The 25,175-nt window shown below is 39.4% G+C and overlaps 1 protein-coding gene across 1 annotated transcript; it reads left to right on the plus strand.

Annotated features, from left to right (window-relative positions):
• The first annotated feature begins 17,706 nt into the window (after window positions 1–17,706).
• On the plus strand, window positions 17,707–18,673 carry foxl2a (forkhead box L2a). Its single transcript, XM_054598007.1, has one exon. It carries the CDS (start codon window positions 17,756–17,758, stop codon window positions 18,671–18,673), a length of 918 nt encoding a protein of 305 aa, XP_054453982.1. The 5' UTR covers window positions 17,707–17,755.
• Window positions 18,674–25,175: the final 6,502 nt, after the last annotated feature.

Raw genomic sequence — 25,175 nt, forward strand, 5'->3', positions numbered from 1 at the left:
TCTGTTGAACCAGTTATCTTCCACCAGTTGTGGTTTCTTTAACTCTTTCTTTTGTGCATCTCAAAAAAAATCCACCTATCCTTCATTTCTTCCAGACGTTTGGTGCGTGACTTTATTTGAGGATTATTAGATCTTCTTTTAGGCCCTTTTTTCATGAATGAACATTCTAGATTCTCTAAATCTTTTCCTTCCTTTTTGTGTGGCTTCATTGTTTTTGAGCTGTGCCCCTGTAGGTCTTCATTAGCTGCAAGTTTCATTCAGAAGGAAGTCCCAGTCGCAGTTTGCTTAATTAGCTGCTGCTTTCGTCAATCAGATACCAATTTCGAGATAGGAACGTTGTCACGAATTGCTTGAAATTCAAATTGCAAGAGTAATAAACAGACATTCATGCATAAATGTCACATATTGATACTCTTATAATTAGATTTCTTTCTATTGTCAAACAATTCTTCCCTTCTCTAGTTTTTAAAGGCTCTTCTAACTCAAACAGCCACACTCCATCTCCAGCAGCCACCTCTACGCACGGAAGAGCTAATCAGCAATTAGTGATTAGCCATCTATGTCGTGCCACCGCCGCTGTAACCCCACCACAGTGACATTTCCTGGCTGGCCAGGCCTCCGCTGACTGACACCCTCCGGTTCTTTCACCGGTACGTATCCCTCTAAAAGAAATCCGACGAAGCAAAGTACGGCCGCTTATTACGTCGTCCGCGGCCTCCTCTTCCCTCGCTCTTCTCTCTAATCATGGGCTGAAACGGACCTCAGCTCTCGGGAACAAAGGGCGGTGTTTGTTTTTTTCGCAGGGGCCTTGTATTCCGGGCGCGCTCCTCCGTGTGCAAGGCCTTTGATGTGCAACACACCGACGCTCGCCCTCCGGACGCCCCGCTCAATGGACTATCTGGGTCCTCCACCAAAAAAAAAATAAAGCGTGCAGAGGGGAGGGAAGAAGGAAAGAATACAAAAGAGAGAGGAGAAGTGGTTTCTTTTCCTTCTCAATCACCGTTAAACTCGTTACAAGTGATTGTTTCAGCCGGGAGCCTTTCATTCAGCTCGGATCTGAGCTGATGTGACGGACGTGACAATGAACTTTTCAACTCAGGCACACTCAGCAGACCTGATGTGGGCCAGCTTAAGTTTAGCTCAAACAAGTTAGACTTGTAATGCAATCATGTTGGTTTTTTTTGGACTACCCCTGCTGTTGATCACAAGGAAGCTTTTTTCTAAACTTGTCACCGCAGAATACATCTTTTATTTTGTTTTATTCGTCTAGACCGACTCTGAGTCACATAAAAAGGGCATGATTTATGTCAGAAAGAAAATTAAAAAACCTAGTTATGGCAAATGATGCTTGGACTCACGCTCACGCTGATTGTCTGATAGGAGGGAGTCCACTCATAGAGACAGACGGACAGATGATGAAGAGACGGAGGCCGATAAGGTGGCGTTACATGACGAGTCCCCCCAAACACACATACACACACTCTTCATCGTCTGCTGGATGCTACGCTTGAGCTAATACACAGAATGCCTGTGTTTCGTGTGTGTGTGTGTGTGTGTGTGTGTGTGTGCTAAGCAGAGAAGGTGTGAAACGTCTGACTTCTAATTCACCTCCCTCTGCATACGGGTTAATTCTTCCTGTCCATCCGGCTTATTTAAGATTTAAAGAGGAGGGGGGTCTGAAGTGGCAACAGATGCATTAATGTGTATGTGTGTGTGTGTGTGTGTGTGTGTGTGTGTGTGTGTGTGTGTGTGTGTGTTCTTGGAGGAGGGACCTTCATCAGGTTCAAATGTCCTTCTTAAGCCCCGTCTGTCACACACACATGCAACCTGGTAATTGTTTAATCGTTTTGCACACTTCCTAATCCGAGCACATATTTAATAATTTAATATTCACAATTTCTACAATCAGCTGTGTTTTTTAAGTCTCTCTCTGAACACACAGGAGCTGTTTGGGGGAAAAAAACACATCTTCAAAACAAACAAAAACAGACTGTTATCAGGCTGCTGCGATCAGGCAGTCAGACAGTCAGCAAAAGCTCTCTGTGTGTTTATTCTCTGCAGCGGTCCACAAGGGGGCAACGTCTGTAGGCCCAATGTGTGACATCACCGTGAGCCGGGTCCAAAATCCACACTGCTCACTAATTCTAAGCAGGTTTTCAGAGCATTTGATGTGTTTGCACTTGAAAAAGTGACACATTGAAGAAGGCCTACACCCAAAAAAAAGAGCATGCTTGACACACAACACTTGCTTTTTCAGTGTAATGCTGATGGATGTCAATCACACTGTGACTCTGGAATGCTACTGATCATTTTTTACTTTCTCTAGTCTTCCTGGAGCTATGACCAACTTCTGTCCACCTATTGGATCTTTTTTTGTTTAATATGCTTAACAGTAATCTGTCAAAATGTAACTGCCCTGTGAGATCCATGTATCTCCAAAATGATAACTTTTCATGAACTATGATGCTTTTTTCAGATAATCCAATGGGTTTTTTTAATAGTTTTTTTTAGCCTATAGATAAATATAAATATCCTGAACCAATAAAGGGAGATTTCGTCTGCATACTCACTTCTATTGAGCATAACTAATTCACCTGAACCATTTATTTTATGTGACACAGGAGCAGCTTCTTCAGACCAACTTGTTTCCACAACAGCCACAAAACTCGGACAACAAAATTCTGACAGCAATGATAAAACATCACTTTATTCTTTTATATCTTATGGTATCACTCCGCCACTAAAAAATGACCTACAGCTGCAGGCAAAGTGCCCAGTGAAGTGTAGTAAAACACAAAAATAAGTGAAGTTTTAAGACAGGACATGTAAATTCCTTTAATTCTTTCCATCGTTACAGTAAACATAAAAAAAATAAGTGAATTGGTGATAGCCTAACTGGCCGTAAAACGTCCCTGTATGCTCATGAAAGATACTAAGATCTCACGTTAAACTTGATAAGTTCTCCTCACCTCTCTAACTCCTTCTCCCCTCGCTGGTAGCCGGAGTGTGGTAATACCAAACACGCCCCGCAAATGCTCATAATTACCAGGTGCTATTAGACGGCCAAATGGGATTATTTCTTCAAAAGAAACATTAGCTGCTTTAAGGAAGGAGTGTGAGGGATTGGGGCTCGCTGCTCCCTCCACCCCCCCCTAATCTACCAGGAGACCCCCACAGTCACACTCCTCCACCTGGCTCCCATTACCCCGCCACAAATCCCTAATCCCTCCGTTTGTTTTCCCGGATGAGACCAAGAAGAATGGAGGAGCGAGGGGAGGCGGAGGAGGAGGAAAGGGAAGGCAAGGGAGTCGGGGTCATGGGTGATGGTGATAATAGTGATCTGACAGTTATTTGCAAAAAGCTGATTTACAGCTGCTTAATCTTTGTGTTAATAAAACGTAAACGTTGCTCCCATTTATGTTTAGATGGAAGAAATGTGTGTGTGTGTGTGTGTGTGTGTGTGTGTGTGTGTGTGTGTGTGTGTGTGTGTGTGTGTGTGTGTGTGTGTGTGTGTGGCTGGCCTCAGCGGCCTCCGCTCTTTAATAAAAGTATTGTTTGTGTTTCCCCTGATTGGGAACACATTGGGCCTTGGGTCGGGCCCTGCCGGGGCCCGGGGTCCAGGGTCTAGGGCAGACCGGGGGTCCTGTTCTCCGGGGGTCTCTCCCCTGGTCCTTCCTCCTCTCTCCTTTAGAAGTCCCGTCTGCTCGGGGGCCACGAGGGCGGCGAGGTCGCCCCTGAGAAGTGTCCCGCCGCGGGATGACCCGCGCTGCCTCTATCGGGGGGTAACCTTAGTCCTCTCCTAGCGGACCCCCTCCCCTCCCCGCAGGGATGTAATACACACACACACACACACACATGACACACAAGCCAAGTCACCAAACAGCCACACAGGGTGATGAAATACACGTGCGCACACAAAATCCACATACCCGGGCATTGTTCTCTTTGAACCAGACTGTTAAATACACACATACACGTTCACACCCTCTTGTTCGCCCCGTAGACAACTTGCACACACACACACACACACACACACACACACACACACACACAAACACACACATCACCAAAGAAACCATCATGCAGGTCGAGGCCCTGCTCCGCCTGTGTGGCTTCGGCTTTGTTGTCTTGACGACACCCCGTGTTTGAGATCTCCCCGTCTGATAGTGTGAACACGATCAAATTCAAGCTGTTAGAGCCGTGTAGCTGATCGAAGGACAAAAGAGAGAGACGAGAAAAGAGAAAGTGAGATTAAAAAAAACAAGAGTGGGAATTAAAAAAAACGAGGTCTAAAAGTAAGCGGTGGGATGGCAAATAAGGACGCATGAGGATGAGGAAATGAGTGTCAGAGATGAAGAAAGAAACCCGTGGCCCACCACACCTCCCAAACCTCAGCGTGAATACCGAACACATGGACGCTTTATTAGCTCATGGAGTCAACGGGCAGCAGCGGCGCTCTGACATGAGCTCATGTGTTTGGACAGATCTGCTGAAGGGTTTAAGACCAGTACCGAGGCCTTATCTGATCCAGAGATAAAGTCTCTCACTAAGAATGAGAGGAAAACACACACACACACACACACACACACACACACACACACACACACACACACACACACACAGGGGTAGCCGGTGTGAATGAATGGTCAGTGGAGAAAGAGAGAGAGAGAGCGGGCCTCGTCCTGGATGGAGACTCGGGGAGCGTAAATGTGTCCTGGGAGACCCCCGGACACAGAGTCTATACTGGGTGTGTGTGTGTGTTGGCGATGATGTCAGTGTGAAATACAAAAGCGCTGACAGATATGAGAACAAAAGTCTTCTTTGACCTCAAAGTGTGTTATTCGAAGTCGTTAGATTTTATGAATGAATTTGACATCTGTGTGATTGTGTGTGCGTCATGTAGTTTGTATTATAAGCATTGGTGCGTTCACATCTCGCATACAACTTTGAATTTTTTCTTTATTTTTTTTATTCCTCTCATGACAGGCGTTGGATCACGTTATTAGGGGTAAATAATGGCTTTCCAATGTTTTTAAGTAGTTACTCATCAACTGACATGTTAACTGCTTTCACTCTTTAAATGTCAGTTATTCCACTTTCGTCATTTGTTGTTTATTGAGAGTTCATCTACTTTCAGTGGTTACACTTCAGAAATCACAAAGTTCTCAATTTATCATGAAGATTAACTTCACTCAGAACCTGCACTTAAATAAACAAACTCCATTCCCAGAAACTGAAACTTCAGCTTCTTTCAGCACATTTTTTTTAACTGTGAGCTCATTTAACACTTTGTTCTCTGCATATACTCAAACTGAAACTTCAGCTTCTTTCAGCATTTCTTACTTATTTCACTAACTGTCGAGCTGCCACTTGAACTTCTTTAGCACTTTAAAGGTCCCGGATTGTAGAAAGTGAGATTTCAAAGTTTTTTTGTATGTAGATCATGAAGGGCTTAAGGTTCTTGGTGCTATATAAAAACCGCAAAATATCAAAATGCTCGATCCTTGTAGAAATGCAGCCTTTATTCAGAAACTGTGGGGGTTTTTTTTTAAAGCGTCGTCATGGCTTCCTTCACCAGTAGAAGTGCTGCTAAACTCTGTTAGGTTGAAACACAGTGAATCCCCGGCTGCAGTGACACTGTGAAGACAGCGACAGCTCAAAATGAATATTTAATATCAAATATTAAAGCATGTAAACAGGTTCAAGTAGAAAACCCCGAAATACATGTATGAACCTTAAAACGAGCATATGTCTCCTTTTAACTTTTTCATCTACAAACTTTCGAGCACACAGTTTTTCTTTAGAAACTTTTGCCTTTTCAATCCTCGTACGTTTCTAATTCATTTTTCTTTGTCAAAAAAAAGTAGAATATGACACACTACTAGTTTTACCAAAAATGTTGACACAGTTTGGTCACCTTGTTATTTTGAAAAACACATTCAGATAAACATTAGATCCTGTATATGTTGCCCTGTGTCTCACGGTGGTAGTTGCAGCTTCTCCATGCAGTTCATCTTGAAGCGACATATAATAAAATTCAACTTCTCCACCAAAGACATAAATACAGTGGCTCAACCGCTCGCAGTACTTTTCAGCGTCTCACGTCAATTACATTTGACTTTTAGCACATCTGCATGTCTCTGCGTTATTGTACCGTTACATCTGCAGACGGCACACATCAGAACCAGATCTCAATGGCCAGTTCTTGGTTTGGCTTTGGTGCCCAGCGTGATGTTGCTTCCTGCAGGAAGAGGGAGAGCAGAGGAAAAAGCAAAACAGGACATCTTCAGATCTGTCAGGGGAGCAGCCCCTCTCCTCCTCTCTGCCCTCAGGGGAAATCGCACCAAAGGAAGCGCTCTCTCTCCCCCCTTTTCTCCCCCCTTTTTCTGCCCTGGGATGTGCTCTCCCACCTAGTACTCCTCTTTTTTTCCTCCGAGACTCTGAATCAAACGCTGATGGAGGTCACCTTGCATGATCTCAAACCCTGACAGCAACCTGTTTCACACAAACGGACTGTAACTCGTCATAACTGTGGGACTACTTTAGTAGTTCATTAATAAAAATGAATAAAAATGACATTTCACATCACAATAAATGGCACTTTTTGCTACCTAAAAATGCAATGCATAGACATTTTAACACCATTACAATACCTTAACATTATTTAGTCAAAAAAACTGGCAGCCTTCATCTCATGTTTTCTTGTACAGTATGAAGTAAAGCTTATAAATCAGTATTTGCAGCACTTACAAACTTAAAAAATTAATTCATTTTTAAATCATAAGAAAAGAAAAATCATGGTGAAAAAATAATTAAAACTTGATTTCTTTGAAAATAATTTTAAGTAATCCCCTTTCTCATACTTTTACAAAAGACTTTATTTCATGATTATCTTTTATTTGGCTTTTTTACTTATAGTTCCTCAAAATTAAAACATGTCTCATTTGACTTCTTGTTGCAAAGAAAACATTTTGTACTTCTCACTTTACAGCAGGGAAGTTACATCGACTGTACGTTTTCTCATGTCCTCTACCTTTTACCACCCAATCCACCTACGAGTACTATGTATAGAAGTTACTTGAAGATGTTTAATATGTATTAATAAATTAGACCTATTTTAAAAAAAAATCATGCCTTGTAAAAAATAATCCATGTACAAGGACCATAAACAAAACCTTGAAAATTTGGCGTCTCCAGAGGATAAAAATAAACAATATACTGAGCTTAGTTAGATCAATACTCCACATTAACCACATCTGTATTTTCTAGCAGTGACTAGGTGTGTATGACTGGTCCACGTGATTCAGAGGAGAGTCTGCTGTGTTCCAGTTGGAAACAGTAACTCTAAACTCTCCTCTCATCCCCTAGCCCACTCTTAAACCATCGTCAAGGTTACCACAGCCACTGTATGAGCTGTGTGTGTGTGTGTGTGTGTGTGTGATTGATTTAGCCTCTTCGTGAGTGCTCTTGCATGGCCTGGTTTTCCTGTTTGTTATTGTGGTCGTGGTGGAGGCAGAGAGCTGGCCGAGCACAGTGTGTTGTGGTGAAGCGTGTGGTTTCTAGATTCTCACATTCAAAAATATAGTCACTGGATGTGTTTGAAGTCAGCGGCGGAGGCCTCGGACATCATCTCTCAGCATTCGTGAGAGAAAGCGATGGCCAAATTCAAAGTTAAGAGCCTCTAACTCAAAGTCACTTTTGTTTGTGGTCATTTATGTCACTGGAAGAAACGATTTCTTCCCTGATTTTTTGAATTCAAAAAACCCAAATAGTTGTGATGCAAATGAAGAAAAAGTGCTGCAGAAAGACAAAAACAAATGCATCCACAGCAGACAAACTGCAAAAACAGAAACTATGCAAAGTCAAAAACACCAAAATGTTTTAAATGACAACAATGATAAAACATCACTTTATTCTTTTATTTTTTAAGGTATCCCTCCACCACTTAACAATGACCAACAGCTGCAAGCAAAGTGCACAGTGCCGTGTACTAATGTACAAACATAAGTGAAATTTTAAGACAGGACATGTAAATTCCTCTAATTCTGTCCATCTTCATTTTTTTTTATTTCATTTATTTTACCTTTATTTAACCAGGTAAGTAAATTGAGAACAAATGCAACAGGAGAAACGCTGCACATCCAATCAACACCACGGAGGTTCTGATGCAACTGAATTCAGTAGCTTGCGTTAGCTCTTTTCTAAAACTGTAAAGGGTCAAATTACAAAAAGAAAGAATACATACTTCCACATGTCGCCTCGTTACTCTCTTTTTTCAAGATGATCCACGTACCTGTAACTTCTGTTATTCAGCGTTTTTCTGTTCAATTTGTTTACGGAGTTTGTGTGGTTTTTTATTTTGCTTTGCATCGTTTCTCTTTTTTGGCAGCATGTTTGCTGTTAATGTATTTGTTTTGGGTCTCTGCATCATGTTTTAATTTTTCTTTTGCAACACATTCATCTAATGTAGTTTGGATTTTGGTATGTATTTCTGAATTTGGCGTAGTTTCTGAAGCAGCAGAACAGATTTTGTTTTTGAACCGTTGCAGCGTGTTTGCACTCGTCGGCCTCCATACACTTACACTGTGGCATCATATTAAGCCTTAATGCATGGCAGCCGCATCTTACAACGGCTTCTGTTGCAACCAATCAGTAAGATTGTCATTAGCAAAGTAGCATAGCATGGACCCCCAAGCTATACCATTGCTTAATGAATAATGAGGAGATGGACAGATAAAGGAGGAACACACGAACAACATAGAACACTGATGAGAGAGAGAAAACAAGCAGAGAGACCATAATGGACAGCTGGTGTTCAGTGGAGACGGCCCGGCTTCCCGTCGCTCTCTCTCTCCATGTGGCGATTAGATAACATCTCTTACCTTATTCACTGCAGCCCACATGCACTCTGCTCTATTGTACACGGGTAGGCTGGCATGTTGGGGAAAGGGGAGAATAACCTTGCCTGGTCGCCCCTAACAACACGGTGGTTCAGAGGGAGGCTGCAAGTGTGTGTGTGTGTGTGTGTGTGTGTGTGTGTGTGTGTGTGTGTGTGTGTGTGTGTGTGTGTGTGTGTGTGTGTGTGTGTGTGTGTGTGTGTGTGTGTGTGTGTGTGTGCGTGTGTATGAAAGAGACAAAGCTCAGTCAATTGAACAAACATGACAATAAATAAAACAAGCTATGGACACCAAGGCACCTGAAACTTTGAGAATCAACGGTAGAATAAATCATTAGCAAAAGCAGAACAACGTGGACATGTAAACAAAATGAACTCCACAGCATCATACACACATTTCAAAGCAGAGCACACCTGCAGGACTTTTGTTTTTACTCTGTAATGGATGTGACATGAAATTAAGTGAAGATTTGAAATAGAATACCCCCCAAAACTTGAGAGTATTTCTTGTGTTCTGGCAAAATAGCTCAAGAATTGGCCTGAATGGGTCATTTTAAAAACAGTTTTTATACTTTGTTTTAGTGTTTGTGATAAGAATGTAAGTGCAACTGTCAGGAAACAAGGAATAAAAGAGCCACATTGATGGGCTAACACGTCCATCATGTCTGATATCACTAACGCAGACCACCATAGCAGAGAACCACCCCTAGAACATCATACCCAGAACCATCTCTGCTGTTCTGCACCATTAACACACACACTGTTCTCACACGCAGCTCAACTGTAAAAGCCCTTCCATTCACCTCGGATTCCTCTCAATCTTTCACCTTTTTCAGAATCCCCCCCCTCCCGCCTATATAAAAGAAGACGGAAAAAAAAAGAGCATGAGGAGTTAACAACGCTCCACTCCCCGTCCCCTTGTCAGGCCCGACGCTTTGATCTGTCTTCAGGGTGTCAGCTGGCGGCCATGTTTGTTTGCCCAGCGAGGTAGGCTACCTGTGTAATTACCTCTAACGAAGTGACTTGTTTTGATCCGGCCCTGAAATCTAATCCGCGGCCGGGGGATGAAGACGTGGAGACGGGTCTGAGGTTACTTGGGGATATTTGAAGTGTGAGGCTGTGACTAGTTAGGCATGTTTTCAGTGGGTCGAGGAAGGTTTGAGTTTTTGAGGGAAGTTTATATTGTGAGGAGGAAAATGTTGGCTTAACGTTACTTTGGTGTGTCACTGTTCCGCCTGCCACCTGACCTTCTTTTTTCTCTTTTCCCTCCTCTCATTTCCCTCGTTACCTCTCATAAATATACAGTATCCACACACACACACACACATATACATATACTTGTTGACTCAAACGCTCTCCCTCCGCTTCGAACACACTTACACCACAGCACACACACACACACACACACACACACACACACACACACACACACACACACACACACACACACACACACACACACACACACATACTTCTGCTCCTGTGAATCATTTAAGCCCTGGCAGCAGTTCAAGAAAAACCTCAAAGAGAATGTTGTTGGCAGGAGGCTGCAGCACTTCACCTCTCCGTAAAGGTTAGCGAAAACACAATGTGTTCCTCCTCTCTGCCTCTGTCCTCCTCTCTCCTCACCTCCCTCCTTATTCCCTCACTTATCCTCTGCTCCCAATCCGTTCTGGGCTCCTTCCTTCTATACCCTCTACCTTCTTCTTCCTTGTTTCTCTTGTTGCACTTGTAGAAAAATGATTAATTTGGTTAAATGGTTATTTTTTGCATTTTGCATGCGGACAACCATTTAACCACCATATAATTATAAGCTACTATATTTTTCACTTAATGCAAAAAGTAAATATTCAAGCATTTGTCCAGTAACAGCCATTACTTTGTTTATTTCTACTAAAGGGAGTGCTAAAGAATGAGAATTAAACTGCAATATTCTTGGTTTTTGCTGTGTAGAAATCTCAAAGATTCAAACTTTAAAAAACAGAGGAGTTATCTGTGATGTTTTATTGGAGAATAATTGGGAAACCGTACCAGAGTCAGGGCGTTGCTGCTTTTTTTGATGGACTACGTCCGTGTCAGAGGAGTTACTGTGGAAGGCCGTAGAGCTTCCCATAGGCTTCCTGCAGCCGATAAGAAACGTAAACACACCGGGGCCACCAAATAAAAAAAAAAGATTAAAAAAAAATACTACATCACCCTCTGCACTGGAGCTAATGAAGGGGTGATGGAAGGTTGAGAGGTGGTGGGGGGTGGGGGGGTGGACTCACACACAATGATCTGAGTGTTTGAAGGAGAGGGGATGGACTGTACAAAGTAAGGAAGTGACCCTCACACACCACCCGCAGAGCATCCACCTCAATAAGACATTTTTTTTCTTGTAGGTGCACATACATATACACACCTTTTAAAAGTGTGCGTATATGCATATGTGTTTATGTCTGCGTACCCCCCATCAGCATCCCTCCCCGGACCCTAATCCGTGCGGGCGGGGATGTGGAGGAGATGGGTGGAATCTGGTGGTCAGTGTTTATTTGCTCTATCGCTCTCTCTTCTTTCTCAGAGGGGGAAAAGGAGCCATGTTGGAGACGCCGCATGAGGGCTGAGGGTACATCCTTCTTCTTCCTCTCCACCTCATCCCATTATCCCCCCCCCCCATGTCACCCATCTCTTTCCTGCACCTCATAAGGATTCCATTGAAGAGAGGCAGTGTCTTGTTGATGTTTAATCATGCAGGCGAGCCAGATGCAAATGAACCAGAGACCGACCCAGAGAGATCAAACTGGGACAACTGGTGAGAAAGAATCCTGTTCAGGGCAGATGCGCCGACGCTTATAGACTCAAGATGAAACAATAAAGCATGTTTTAATACTTATATATGTCATTTATTTGCATTCAGCGCACATTAACTCAACGCATCATACGTAAGGTAAAATGCAACCAGTCTAGCATGTTAAGAAAAACTACAATTAAAGAATATTAAGGACTACAAAACACTTCAACAGGTTGCTTGACACTCCCCTAAATGTCAATAATGTAAATATGGAGTCTGGTGACCATCAGTCCATTTAACTGCTCAATTATTCACACTAAATCTCATGAAGAAAGTGATTCCACTTCATGATCTACTAACATGTCTAACAATACTTTAATTTCAATATATTAGTTTATCCCACTGAAGAGTGAACATGTAGTTAATAATCATCTAATCCTACAACCTCCTGGAATAAGATAATCAATTAATACATTCCCCAAAATGTAAGGATTATTATTATTTAGCTATAGCTTTATCAGAGGATGTGTTCTTATAAAAGGCACAGAATCAAATTCAATTAAATATGTGCATCCTTGTGATATTATATTATAAGTAAAAAGCTTTCTCTTTTTTATCATTAAAATATAGTTTTTGCAAACACAATATAATAATAATTTCAATAGTATTTATAGCAAGCTAATAAAAAAGTTAAATACTACAACTATACCAAAACCACCACCACTACTACTATTGATATATAATAATAATAATAATAATAATAATAATAATAATAATAATAATAATAATAATAATAATAATAATAATAATAATGATTATAATTATAGTATTGGTACCATTACTTTTTATCACAAGTGTTTGTTATAATACAGTTGTTATTGTTATGATTATGCCTACACTATTTTATTGTATGAAAGGTTATTGCATTGCATAATAAAAATATTAACAATAATAACAATAGAGTGAACTAATAGATTCTCTCTCCCTCACCAGTTCTCTGTCTGGCCCTGTTCGCGGTCCCCCGGAGCCCGACTGAAGCCTCTCCCGCCCGGCTGGTTGTTCTCCGGCCTGACGAGCTATCATAAACATCCTAGTCCTGAACCTGCAGAGGGGCAGGAAGTGTGCAAGGACAGGAATTCCACTCTTTCACATTATGTCCCGTTGCAGTGATGTCTCTGCAGTGTAGGCCTGCTGCAGACTTACATGCTGCATTAATTATTCATTAATTATTATATTCCTTTATTGATCCCCATGGGGGGAATTCAAGTGTTGCAGCAGCTCAACTACACAGACACAGACAATAAATACACATACTATACAACTACACAGACAATAAATACACATACTATACAACTACACAGACAATAAATACACATACTACAATAAATACACATATACAACTACACAGACAATAAATACACATACTATACAACTACACAGACAATAAATACACATACTATACAACTACACAGACAATAAATACACATACTATACAACTACACAGACAATAAATACACATACTATACAACTACACAGACAATAAATACACATACTATACAACTACACAGACACAGACAATAAATACACATACTATACAACTACACAGACAATAAATACACATACTATACAACTACACAGACAATAAATACACATACTATACAACTACACAGACACAGACAATAAATACACATACTATACAACTACACAGACAATAAATACACATACTATACAACTACACAGACAATAAATACACATACTATACAACTACAGACACATACTATACAACAAAATAAAGATAGAACAGGAATAAAAAATGAATTAATGCATGTTTAATAAGTGTGTGTCTGACTGTGAGCTGCGGCCTGTCTGATATGTTATTTATTGGAGCGATTATTCAAAACGTGTTGAAGGATTTAGAGGATGTATATTTATCTAAGAATACAAACAGGGACTATTTTCTGTCACTGGAAAGCTCTGCCGCTGTGTCAGTCATCTCATATCTCTGAATACATTTCGAAAGGGAAAGGCTATAAAATTGAATATTCAGTGATATCTATATTTATATATGCATAGGAGACCGATTTGATATCATAGTGAAATGAAATCATAAATTACCTGAATTTTGAGTCAAAAATAAACTTTGAAATGCAGAATAAATATTTTATGAGCCCATATCACACTGAGAGACTTAGACATATTTTGGCCATTAACTGTAGCCATGAGTCTATTTTTCCTATTTTTTACTGTTAATTATTTGTGTTAAATGTATTTGTTTATGAAGGCTATTTGTTTATTCCCTTTATTTACTGCCTCGGATCAGAGGCCAGACATTCCTCGGCCGGTTCACGTTTCAGCTCCTTGTTGTGTTTGCGGATTGTCGACATGCTCGTTTTCAGCTTGTGTTGTGACGTGACGCACTGCACTGGAAAGCTGCAGGTAATGAAGGAGGAGGGGGGGTGTGAAGACAACAAACACTGCAGGAACACGACATGGCAAATAAGTCATAAAGACAGGTGAAAATAAAGGCCTTTTATTTTGTAATTAATTAGTTTGTGAGGACAAATTGGCCTTTTACCTGTTTTTTTTTCAATTCAATTCAGTTTATTTTGTATAGCCCAGAATCACAAATTACAAATTTGCCTCAGAGGGCTTTACAATCTGTGCACACCAGGTAAAAACTTAATGTGACTATTTAAAAAAAAAAAAAAAAAAAAGAATATGTTAAATCATTGAGCTGTTTATAAAGTAGGTTTTTCTGTTTTTGGGTCACATTTATGGCTAAATTTAGCATTTTAGCCTAAAAGTAGGCTATCTTATAGGCCCTTTTCACAGCCACCATTTAATTAACATGGCAGGGTAAATGCATGAATAACATGCATGGTGGCCGTGTTCCGTTTAGGTTGGCCATGGCCCTTTGGCTCCACTGGAATGACTATTACTCACTAAATGGAATGGGACCAAAATTGATTGATTTGATCAATTACACCTGTGTTGACGTGTCAAAATGGCTGCTGTGAAAAGGGCCTATTAAAGTGTTTTAAAGGGGGGGATGCACGGGGTCCACCAGGGGGTTTGAAGGGGTTAGGGGGGGGGGGGTCCTCTTGCAAAACGAGAATTTAAATGACGACTAGCTAAATGAACGTTTATATTGCAGGCTGTAAGGAACAATTCATTCATTTTTCATCTTCCTATTTTTTATATATTTGTCCAAATGCAAATGTTAAAAGAGGGATGTGAGACATGTAAACAACATGTCAGTCTGAAAGCTCTTCCCTCAGCACTGTGTTGGTTGATTCCTCCTTCTATTTTTGTTTTGAGTGCAGAAGCAGTGAATGAGGAGACCACAGACTTTCTCTGGAACAATAAAATACATCATGAGGTTAAACACAGAGACTGAGGGGGGGGGGGTAGTTTGTGGTCTTCTGCTTCATTTATTTAATGTTTTTGACAAAACTTACAAACCACTTGTGTAATTATGTCGATGTGTGTGAACAGTAAATGGCTTTTCAGTAACACCACAGTTAATAAAAACAAACAGAAAGAGGGAAAGTCTAACAGACTCTCTTTCCTGTCATTTCTCACACTGGTGTCCTCTGTCATCAACAAGCATTAATGCGACAGCTATATAGTTAGAAAAGTTAAAATAGTTCAAATAGTTGTGTTTTTTTTCCTCTGTCTGTAAATATAATATTTCAGTTATTGTTGTTTTTCTACTGTTTTTTTTTTTTTATTGCTTATTTATAATACTTGTTTTATTTTATTTTTTATTTTTCATTTTTTATTTTTTATCTTGTCTTCTTCTATGTCTCTTGTGTGCACTTTACTCTATGCTGTTGTAAGCCTGCAAATGTCCCCACTGCGGGACTAATAAAGGATTATCTTATCTTATCTTATCTTATCTTATACCCATCTATAAAAAAAAACCCCAAAAAAAACATTATTATTGGTTTCAAATTGATTCAAAATCATTTCATTCGTGGTTTATCTCTTCCTGAGTCATTTGATATTCGTCCTAATTAACATATTGAATGATGTAATGTTTTAACTAAGCCAAATACTTAAATCACAGTGGACATAACAACAGTGTTGAGATTATACCCCCGTCTTAAACACGGGACAGAGACACTGGAACAAGGACCAACATCGCTGCGACTCTGCCTTAATTGCACGATGAGAGACGTCTGGCTCTCTGCGAGGCTCCAGCTGCTGCAGGCCGGGTGGAGGTGATGACACACATGCCAATGCTGCTCCACCTGCACAGAAAGCCGAGGGGACCCTCATGGGTGGCCCCGGAGAAATGCACACCTCTCCGGGGCCACTTCCCTCTCTCTCTATGCGAGCTCATTAAGCAGCACTATCTATACAGATTTATTATGATTTGTTCCTGGAGCATGCTTTGTGATTGTGAGATGAGGAAGCTGGAGCCTCCATGTGACCCCGTGTAGGCAAATGTATTTGGATGTAGTTTGACTGAAGTTGGAGGTCAGTTACTGTATTTAACATTTTATATAAGAGTTTCTCCTAAAATACGGGATGCAAACAATTGTAAAGATATAGATATAGATATAGATATAGATATAGATATAGATGTATATACAGTCTTCTCATTCAACTACTTTGAAGAATGTAAAATCTAAAACATATTCTGGTTTGTTGAGCATTTGTTTGTTTACCACATAATTCCATATGTGTTCCTTCATAGTTTGGATGTCTTCAATATTAATCTACAATGTAGAAAAACATAAAAATAAAAATAAAGAAAAACCATTGAATGAGAAGGTGTCCAAACTTTCTACTGGTACTGTATATATCATATTTTGGATTATTATAACCTTATGGATGCATTACTGTGTACGTAACATTTGAATGGTGTAATTTTAATGAGTTAATATGATGTTATGTAGTTAAATCTGTCCGAATGTATCATACTTTCTATTATAATTAGGCCTATATATACAGTACCAGTCAAAAGTGTGGACACACCTTCTCATTCAACTACTTTGAAGAATGTAAAATATAAAACATATTCTGGTTTGTTGAGCATTTGTTTGTTTACCACATAATTCCATATGTGTTCCTTCATAGTTTGGATGTCTTCAATAATAATCTACAATGTAGAATAACAAATAAAAATAAAGAAAAATCATTGAATGAGAAGGTGTCCAAACTTTTGACTGGTACTGTATGTATGTATATAGATATAGGTTTAAATGCATATGTATATAGAAATAGATATAGATATAGATATACACACATATATATGTGTATCTCTCTCTCTCTCCATATATATATTTTTTTTTCAAGTTTTCTTTTTCAAAGTATTTAATTTTCGTTGTACACCAAAACATCACGAAATAATCACATTTTTCTTTTCTTTCTTTTCGTTCTGAAATGTGTGTTAAGCTAAACAATGTAGATCAATAATTAAAACGATCAAACTGAACGCAGATACAGTTTAATATCCACAGTCTGAGTGATTCAAAATTAAAAAAAATATATATATTTCAACGTGTTTAAAGAGAAGGTTTATTTTCTCATCATTTTTCCAATATGACGCCAGCCAGTGCCAGGTTTTGTTATTCTTTTCTGATTATTGTTATTATTATTATTATTATTTTTTTATTTTATAAACGTGATTAGCTATATTGTCTCATTCATGTTGGGGCCATGTTTCATTTTTAATTAGCACTTTTTCCTCTCTTTTTTCTAGGTTTGTGAATTTCTTAATAAACTTGTATTTCTTAAAGTAATACAGTAAATATATATTTCAACGTGTTTAAAGAGAAAGGTTTATTTTCTCATCCTCACTGGAGGCGGATCTCAAATACGCACAAATCACGACGCACGACGTGAGGAGGGGAGAGAGGAGAGGGCTGGGCTTACTGGCTCTCAAACCACAGCTTGGGTTGCTCCTCCATCAGAAACCAGTTTGGAAAAATCCCCGTTGAAGAGAGAAAGAGAGAGAGAGAGAGAGAGAGAGAGGAAGGTGGTGCATGTCAGGAATCAAACCTTTCTCTGTGCGCAGTTTGGAAGACACTCATTTACCTTTTTCTTTGCATTTTGGACTTGTTTTGTTTTTGTGCCACGCAATGATGGCCACCTACCAGAACCCGGAGGACGACGCGATGACCTTAATGATCCACGACACCACCACCACCACCACCACCACCACCACCAAGGAGAAGGAGCGACCCAAAGAGGAGCCGGTGCAGGAGAAGGTCCCGGAGAAAGCAGACCCGTCCCAGAAGCCTCCCTACTCCTACGTCGCTCTCATCGCCATGGCCATCCGGGAGAGCACCGAGAAGCGTCTGACTCTGTCCGGTATCTACCAGTACATCATCACCAAGTTCCCCTTCTACGAGAAGAACAAGAAGGGCTGGCAGAACAGCATCAGACACAACCTGAGTCTCAATGAATGCTTCATCAAAGTGCCCCGGGAGGGCGGTGGGGAGAGGAAGGGGAACTACTGGACCCTGGACCCGGCCTGCGAGGACATGTTTGAGAAGGGGAACTACCGGAGACGCCGCAGGATGAAGCGGCCCTTCAGACCTCCACCGACGCACTTCCAGCCGGGGAAGTCGTTGTTCGGAGGGGACGGGTACGGCTACCTGTCTCCTCCGAAGTACCTGCAGTCCAGCTTCATGAACAACTCCTGGTCGCCGACTCCCATGTCCTACACGTCCTGCCAGATGTCCAGCGGCAACGTGAGTCCGGTGAACGTGAAGGGTCCCTCCGGGTACAACCCTTACTCCCGGGTCCAGAGCATGTCTCTCCCCGGCATGGTGAACTCTTACAACGGCATGAGCCACCACCACCACCCGGCGCACCCCCACCATGCCCAGCAGCTGAGCCCGGCCACGGCTGCTCCTCCTCCGGTGTCCTCCGGTAACGGGGCCGGCCTCCAGTTCGCTTGCTCCCGTCAGCCTGCGGAGCTGTCCATGATGCACTGCTCCTACTGGGAACACGAGAGCAAACACTCGGCGTTACACACGAGGATTGATATTTAATATTTAATATTTAAAGTTGACCAAACTTTTTTTTTTTTTTTTTTTTTTTTTTTTTTTTTTTTTTTTTTTTTTTTTTTTTTGCTCTGTGTGTGTATTAAAAAAAATATATATATATAAAATAATGAGGAGTCTTGAGAAAGAAGGGAGAGTCAATTCCTGTGATTTCAAAAAAAAAAAACAGAACCAAGAGTATTTTTTTTGGAGAGACTCCAGCCTCCGATCCGATCCGATCCGATCCGATCCGAGAGATATTATGATGGAGAAAGTTTTTACAAAATGGAAAAGAAGTCACCAGGACGCATCAGGTATAGCACAACCTCTGGGAGCCATTTCGTGCAACTGAACCACACTTGGACTGACGGCCACAACTCGGTATTGTTGTCATAATTGTGCCTTTTTTTTTTTAAATGAAAAGTGATTGATTTCCACTTGCACAGACATTGCTGACTGTGTGTTTTTTCCGTGTGCGTAAAAGTTCACTCTCAACTTTACGCACGGCTTCTCACAAGATGTTATGGAGTGAAACGTGGACATAAGATGCCTTAATTAAGTCAGTGCTTTAATGTGTAATTAAATCTCAACCTGGCCCCTCTTAACTTGCACTGAGCATAAAGGCCTGCACGGTTAAACTTCACCTCCTGTGTGAACTTTGTTGGGTTGAAAGGTGAAAGTGTGGAGAGAGAGAGAGATCCAGACCGCCAACAATACAATTCAGGGTTTTTCATAAGTCTTGATCCCACATGTATGATATCATTTTTTTCCAATATGACGCCAGCCAGTGCCAGGTTTTGTTCTTCTTTTCTGATTATTGTTATTATTATTATTATTTTTTTATTTTATAAACGTGATTAGCTATATTGTCTCATTCATGTTGGGGCCATGTTTCATTTTTAATTAGCACTTTTTTCTCTCTTTTTTCTAGGTTTGTGAATTTCTTAATAAACTTGTATTTCTTAAAGTAATACAGTGGTCATGAAGTAATCTGTTTTAATGTGACAACCACTGTTGGAATTAGAAAAAACAGCATTTAGAAGGTAATGCAGCATAAAAGCACTAGATACATATAGTAGTGTTTATACTTTGTTCAGAAATGCCAAGAATATAATAATCGTATTGTTAACCCCGTAAAATGTCCAGGTGTTATGTCTCTTATAAAATTGATATATAAATATTAATGTATATATTAAATCAGTTGCTCATTAATTGCAATTTATGCCCATCTATTAAGAGATGTACATTACTCCATTTGTGAGTACATAGAAATAGAGATATAGAAATAGAACTTCTCACCTATATTAACTTAGTAAAAATGACAATAATTATTATTTAAATATAAATGCAAAATTGATAATAGAAATTGTAGATGATAATGATAATAATAATAATAATAATAATAATAATAATAATAATAATGTCCATTTACAGAGTCATTGATATTTAGTGTCCCACAGAGACTAAGTTATTTAATATGTTCTTTGTGAAAGTCTGCTCTACAAAAACATAACTGAGTATTTCGTGTTACCCTGCTATGGTCACTACGATAAATATGTTATTTTTCTCTATTCAATATAGAATATAATTTGTTATTAATATGAAGCCGTGTCAGTGGAATAATGCCGACACGTGGAGGCTTTGCTCGTCCTCGGGTTTATTGTTTTATTATATTTTCTGACGGCTCACTTTCACGACAGGAGAACCCCAAAAACATAAAAAACACATCAAATGAAATGCAAAATTGTACACCTTAAATCTGATATTTGATTTGCTTTTTTATTGTGATTGATCGTGAACAAGAATATACTTATGTTCCCCTAAAATGTAGCTGTACTTTCTATACTACTCAACAACAATAAAAACATCAAATCAGCAACAACAACAACAACACTATTACTACAATACTTATAATAACACTACCAATAATACAAACCTTTTATATTATAATAAAAAATGTGCTTTTCATCCTGTTAGTTAGGGCTGGCAACAATAAAAAAAAAAACTTTAAAGCAGTTAACTTGTCCATTAAAATAATTCACAACCAAGTAGGAAATCAGATGAAACAAAGACCAGAAGTGTAATAAACTCGTCCTCTTACTTGCGGCCTTATTAATAAGCCTTTTGCAACAATGTGGCATCACACACACACACACACACACACATTCATGTATTGATGTCTGCCGTGTGGATGAGTCATTTGCTCCCAGATACTCTCTCTTGAAAGTGAAAGTATGAATGCAAACAGACAGGCTTTAACTCCTCCTGTGTTGTCTTTAAGAGACTGTTAATCTGTCCTCTTGATAAAAGAGACATGTTGAGGAGTGAGAGGCCTGATCTCCCCCCGTCCCCCTGCAGTCACCGTCATATCACCACAGACATAGTTCTATTACAGACATCTGCTTTCCACTTTCTACATTTCAGATGTGTTTACTGTTTCGCCACAACACCACAGCTCTCATGCACAGCGAGTTATTGGTTGTTTTTTTTTGGAAAAAGCTGACCAATTACACAATATGACTTCCTAACATCCAATAGCTCTTTTTTTTTATATATATATATATTAGATTGTGGGGTCAGTGGGAGCATTTGGCGCTGAAGAGGAGAATCCACACGTTCACCTTGATCCACCCTTAAGCTGTCAAATAGACACTCATCATCAAAAAGTACAACATATACACACACACACACACACACACACACACACACACACACACACACACACACACACACACACACACACACACACACACACAGTCCTACAAACCCTTGCATGTGATATCAACAGGCCAGATATTCAAACATTTGCAGAAATGTTGGAATATGTTTGTTTGCAAAACGTTTTTTTTCAGAATCCCTTTAACTTCTATAATAGCTGCTGCTGCTATAACTACCTATTATCAAGAGTTTTGTTATTTATTAGACTTAGTGAAGGATGTTCTGGACATTAAACAGCATTTTTAAATGATACTTCCCCATACACACCCAGCAGATTTAAAGATGTCTATCTTTTAAACGGCTCGGATTAAATTCAAGCAAAGAGGGCAACACAGGGCAACTGATAAATAACATTTATAACAAGAAAGCATTGTGAACAATCTCCTACACTCTGCATTCATTTAAAAAAAAAAAGTGCTTTTTTTTATTATACAAAAATCTTTATTTTGGCAATTGTGTGTGTGTGTGTGTGTGTGTGTGTGTGTGTGTGTGTGTGTGTGTGTGTGTGTGTGTGTGTGTGTGTGTGTGTGTGTGTGTGTGTGTGTGTGTGTGTGTGTGTGCGTGGGTAACCTAGCAATTTGTTGACCCGCTTTTATAGGCAACTAAGCTTTTTTTTGTTTGTTTTAAACATAGTTAAAAACAAAAAGTTAAAATAGTTGCATCGAAAAGGTTGTTTCAAAAATAAAATAGTCAATATGAACATTAAAATGGCTGTATGATAAAATGATAAAATGCATTGTTGCTGCAGTCCCTGTGGTATATTTGTACACTTGGGGATAAGGCGTAGTATATATATTTTGGGCTTTATATACAGGCCTATATTTTAAAAGTTAAATAAGAGATGCATGACAGGAACTCAATGAGAGAACATGTTCACTGCATCACACAAGTCTGCATGCAACCATAATTACACTGCTCGGGGTAGGTCTGGCCGTCGGGGTGAATAAACACAAACATGCTCTTTACTTTTTCTTTTTTTTTTTTTTTTTTAGTTAAAAACGAGCCTGTGTGGAGCTAGAAACGGTGAAATGTAAAAATGGCAGCAAAGCTTCGGGAGTAATGTGAGTAACAGTCCAGCCTCCATCCTCCATCCTCATCCTGAGCAGAGAGGAGCTGCAGAAATGTAGCTTCCTCACATTAATGTTTTGTAAACAGAAAGGAGATAAGGGCTCGTTTGAAAGGCAAGTGTATTCTAAACACTCCTCAAAAAATAATAAATACGTGTGTTTTACAAGAAAGTGTGTTTCCAGGAGTGTAAACTAGGCGTAAACTATGCTCCAGAAGATGGTTTTTTTATTATTTTAATGATAATACAACAACAACACATGCATTTAATGTTGTTGTTGTTTTATTTATTTTTTTCTTCTTTTTTGAAAAATGGAAAAATCTAACGTTTAATTTAGTAATAATAATAATAATAATAATAATAATAATAATAATAATAATAATTAAGCCTTTATTAGTCCCACAATGGGGAAATTCGTTGCATCTAATATAGTATGATATGGGAAAATATACTTTTTATTATTAACATCGACCTATAAAACAAGTGAGTGTACTAATACAGTCATTTATGGTGGAACATTTTGCAACAAATGTGTTTAAACTGTCTTTGAGTGCATCAGGAAGCTGTGGCAGCTCATTTGTTTATCATACTTCTGCAACAGATGCGTTCAAGTTACACATAAAAACACAGATATTACACATCTCACTTTTTCTCCTCTGCTAAAGGCCAATGAGCTGAATACTGGGGCTCTTTGCGGCAGCAGGTGAGGTTGAGCCGGTCTGTGGGAACAATGGGCCGCAGACAGGATGTCTCCTCCGGGCCGGAGATAAGGCCACCGACGGGCCACCGACGGGCCACCGACGGGCCTGCTTCACACATATAAAGAAGTCTCCTCTCAGGGCAGAACATCCACGATGTGCACGTTGTTTCATATATTTGACTTTAATATTTACCACTTGAAAAAAAAATGAATAAACTCATTAATATGAATTACTTTAAAGTTTATATGATATTTGACTTAATTCGATTTGTATTCCAGTAGAAAAGAGTTTGTTCGTGACTTTTTAAGTTATACCAACAAAAAAAACACACATTTTATTTCCCCACATATTCAATAAATCATTAAGTTAATAATAGTTGCATTAAAAAATATGCAATATCTGTCCACGTGATGAATAAACATAGCTAATAAACGCTACAAAAAAATATATATATATTGAGAATTAACCTCAATATATATAGTTTTGTTCTGCAGGAGGTGAAATGTGCGGGCTCTGCTCTCGTTGGCGCTATAATATATAATATATATATATATATATATATATATATATATATATATATATATATATATATATATATATATATATATATATATATATATATATATATATATAATATAATATAATATAATATAACATAATAACCGTGATTGTGTCCTTTGTTGCGCTCTCAGAGATGACAGATTATAATCAACAAGACGAATGAGGTCAACGCATTGTGGAGGAACACATCTGACCCCTGCTGCCTCTTCTTCATCTTCATCATCATCATCTTCTTCTTCAAACACACACACACACACACACACACACACACACACACACACACACACACACACACACACGTACCTGGGCTCGTTCCACGGCGATGCGACCCGGCCGGTTGCAGGTTTCTCCCCCCACACAATTGAATTCCTGACATTCTCACTCATGTTTGAGATTGAAGATTTTTTTTTTTTTTTGTGTGTGTGTGTGTGTGTGTGTGTGTGTGTGTGTGTGTGTGTGTGTGTGTGTGTGTGTGTGTGTGTGTGTGTGTGTGTGTGTGTGGGGTCACCACTGTTTGGAATACATCTGCTCCAAACAGGAAAATATGCAAAGATTTGATTTGCAGAAAAATCCGGGAATTGTTTCAAAATCAGCACAATTTTTTTTTTGTTTTTTTTCTGTGTGTCCTTTCTCTCTTGTTGCAGCAGGAATATTATCTGCCTTATTTCTGTTTCTATGACTCTCTCTGAATATAGAGATGTTTATTTTCACATCGCGTCCTCTGGTGCATCTCCAGCTCCTCGTTGATCTACGTGATGTTTTCAGTGACATGCTGATTCCCATCTCAATGAGACAATACAGAACAATGCAATCAGTATTTTAATTTGGCCCCCCAAAATAATTACAATAGCTTGTGTGTGTGTGTCGACACGGAACAGGAGGGTTCATCAAAATGTCTGGATATATACATGGACTATAAATAAGTGTCATCAAAAATCATCACGCACTGACCTCTGTTTACCCTTCAGCCTCCAGCAGGACACTCAAATGCCACAGCTAGTCTGTCCGAGGGAGCATGAAGGGGTCACTAGTCTAACATTTACAGGAGAGAAGTTTGGATGCTGATGAACAGGGTTTTTTTTAATACAATTTTGAATGCAAATATTACTTTATGTCAATTTTAAATGTATGATCACGAAAACAAACTGCAGGAATCAAAGCTAGTCTGTCCGAGGGAGCATGAAGGGGTCACAAGTTACAGGAGAGAAGTTTGGATGCTGATGAACAGGTTTTGTGAATACATGTATAATCAATATTGCACTTTTTTTTATGCAAATATAATTTATGTCAATTTTAAATGTATGATCACGAAAACAAACTGCAGGAATCAAAGCTAGTCTGTCCGAGGGAGCATGAAGGGGTCACAAGTTACAGGAGAGAAGTTTGGATGCTGATGAACAGGTTTTGTGAATACATGCATAATCATTATTGCACTTTTTTAATGCAAATATAATTTATATCAATT

This window comes from Anoplopoma fimbria, chromosome 1 (genome assembly GCF_027596085.1).
Source record: "Anoplopoma fimbria isolate UVic2021 breed Golden Eagle Sablefish chromosome 1, Afim_UVic_2022, whole genome shotgun sequence".
Classification (NCBI taxonomy): domain Eukaryota; kingdom Metazoa; phylum Chordata; class Actinopteri; order Perciformes; family Anoplopomatidae; genus Anoplopoma; species Anoplopoma fimbria.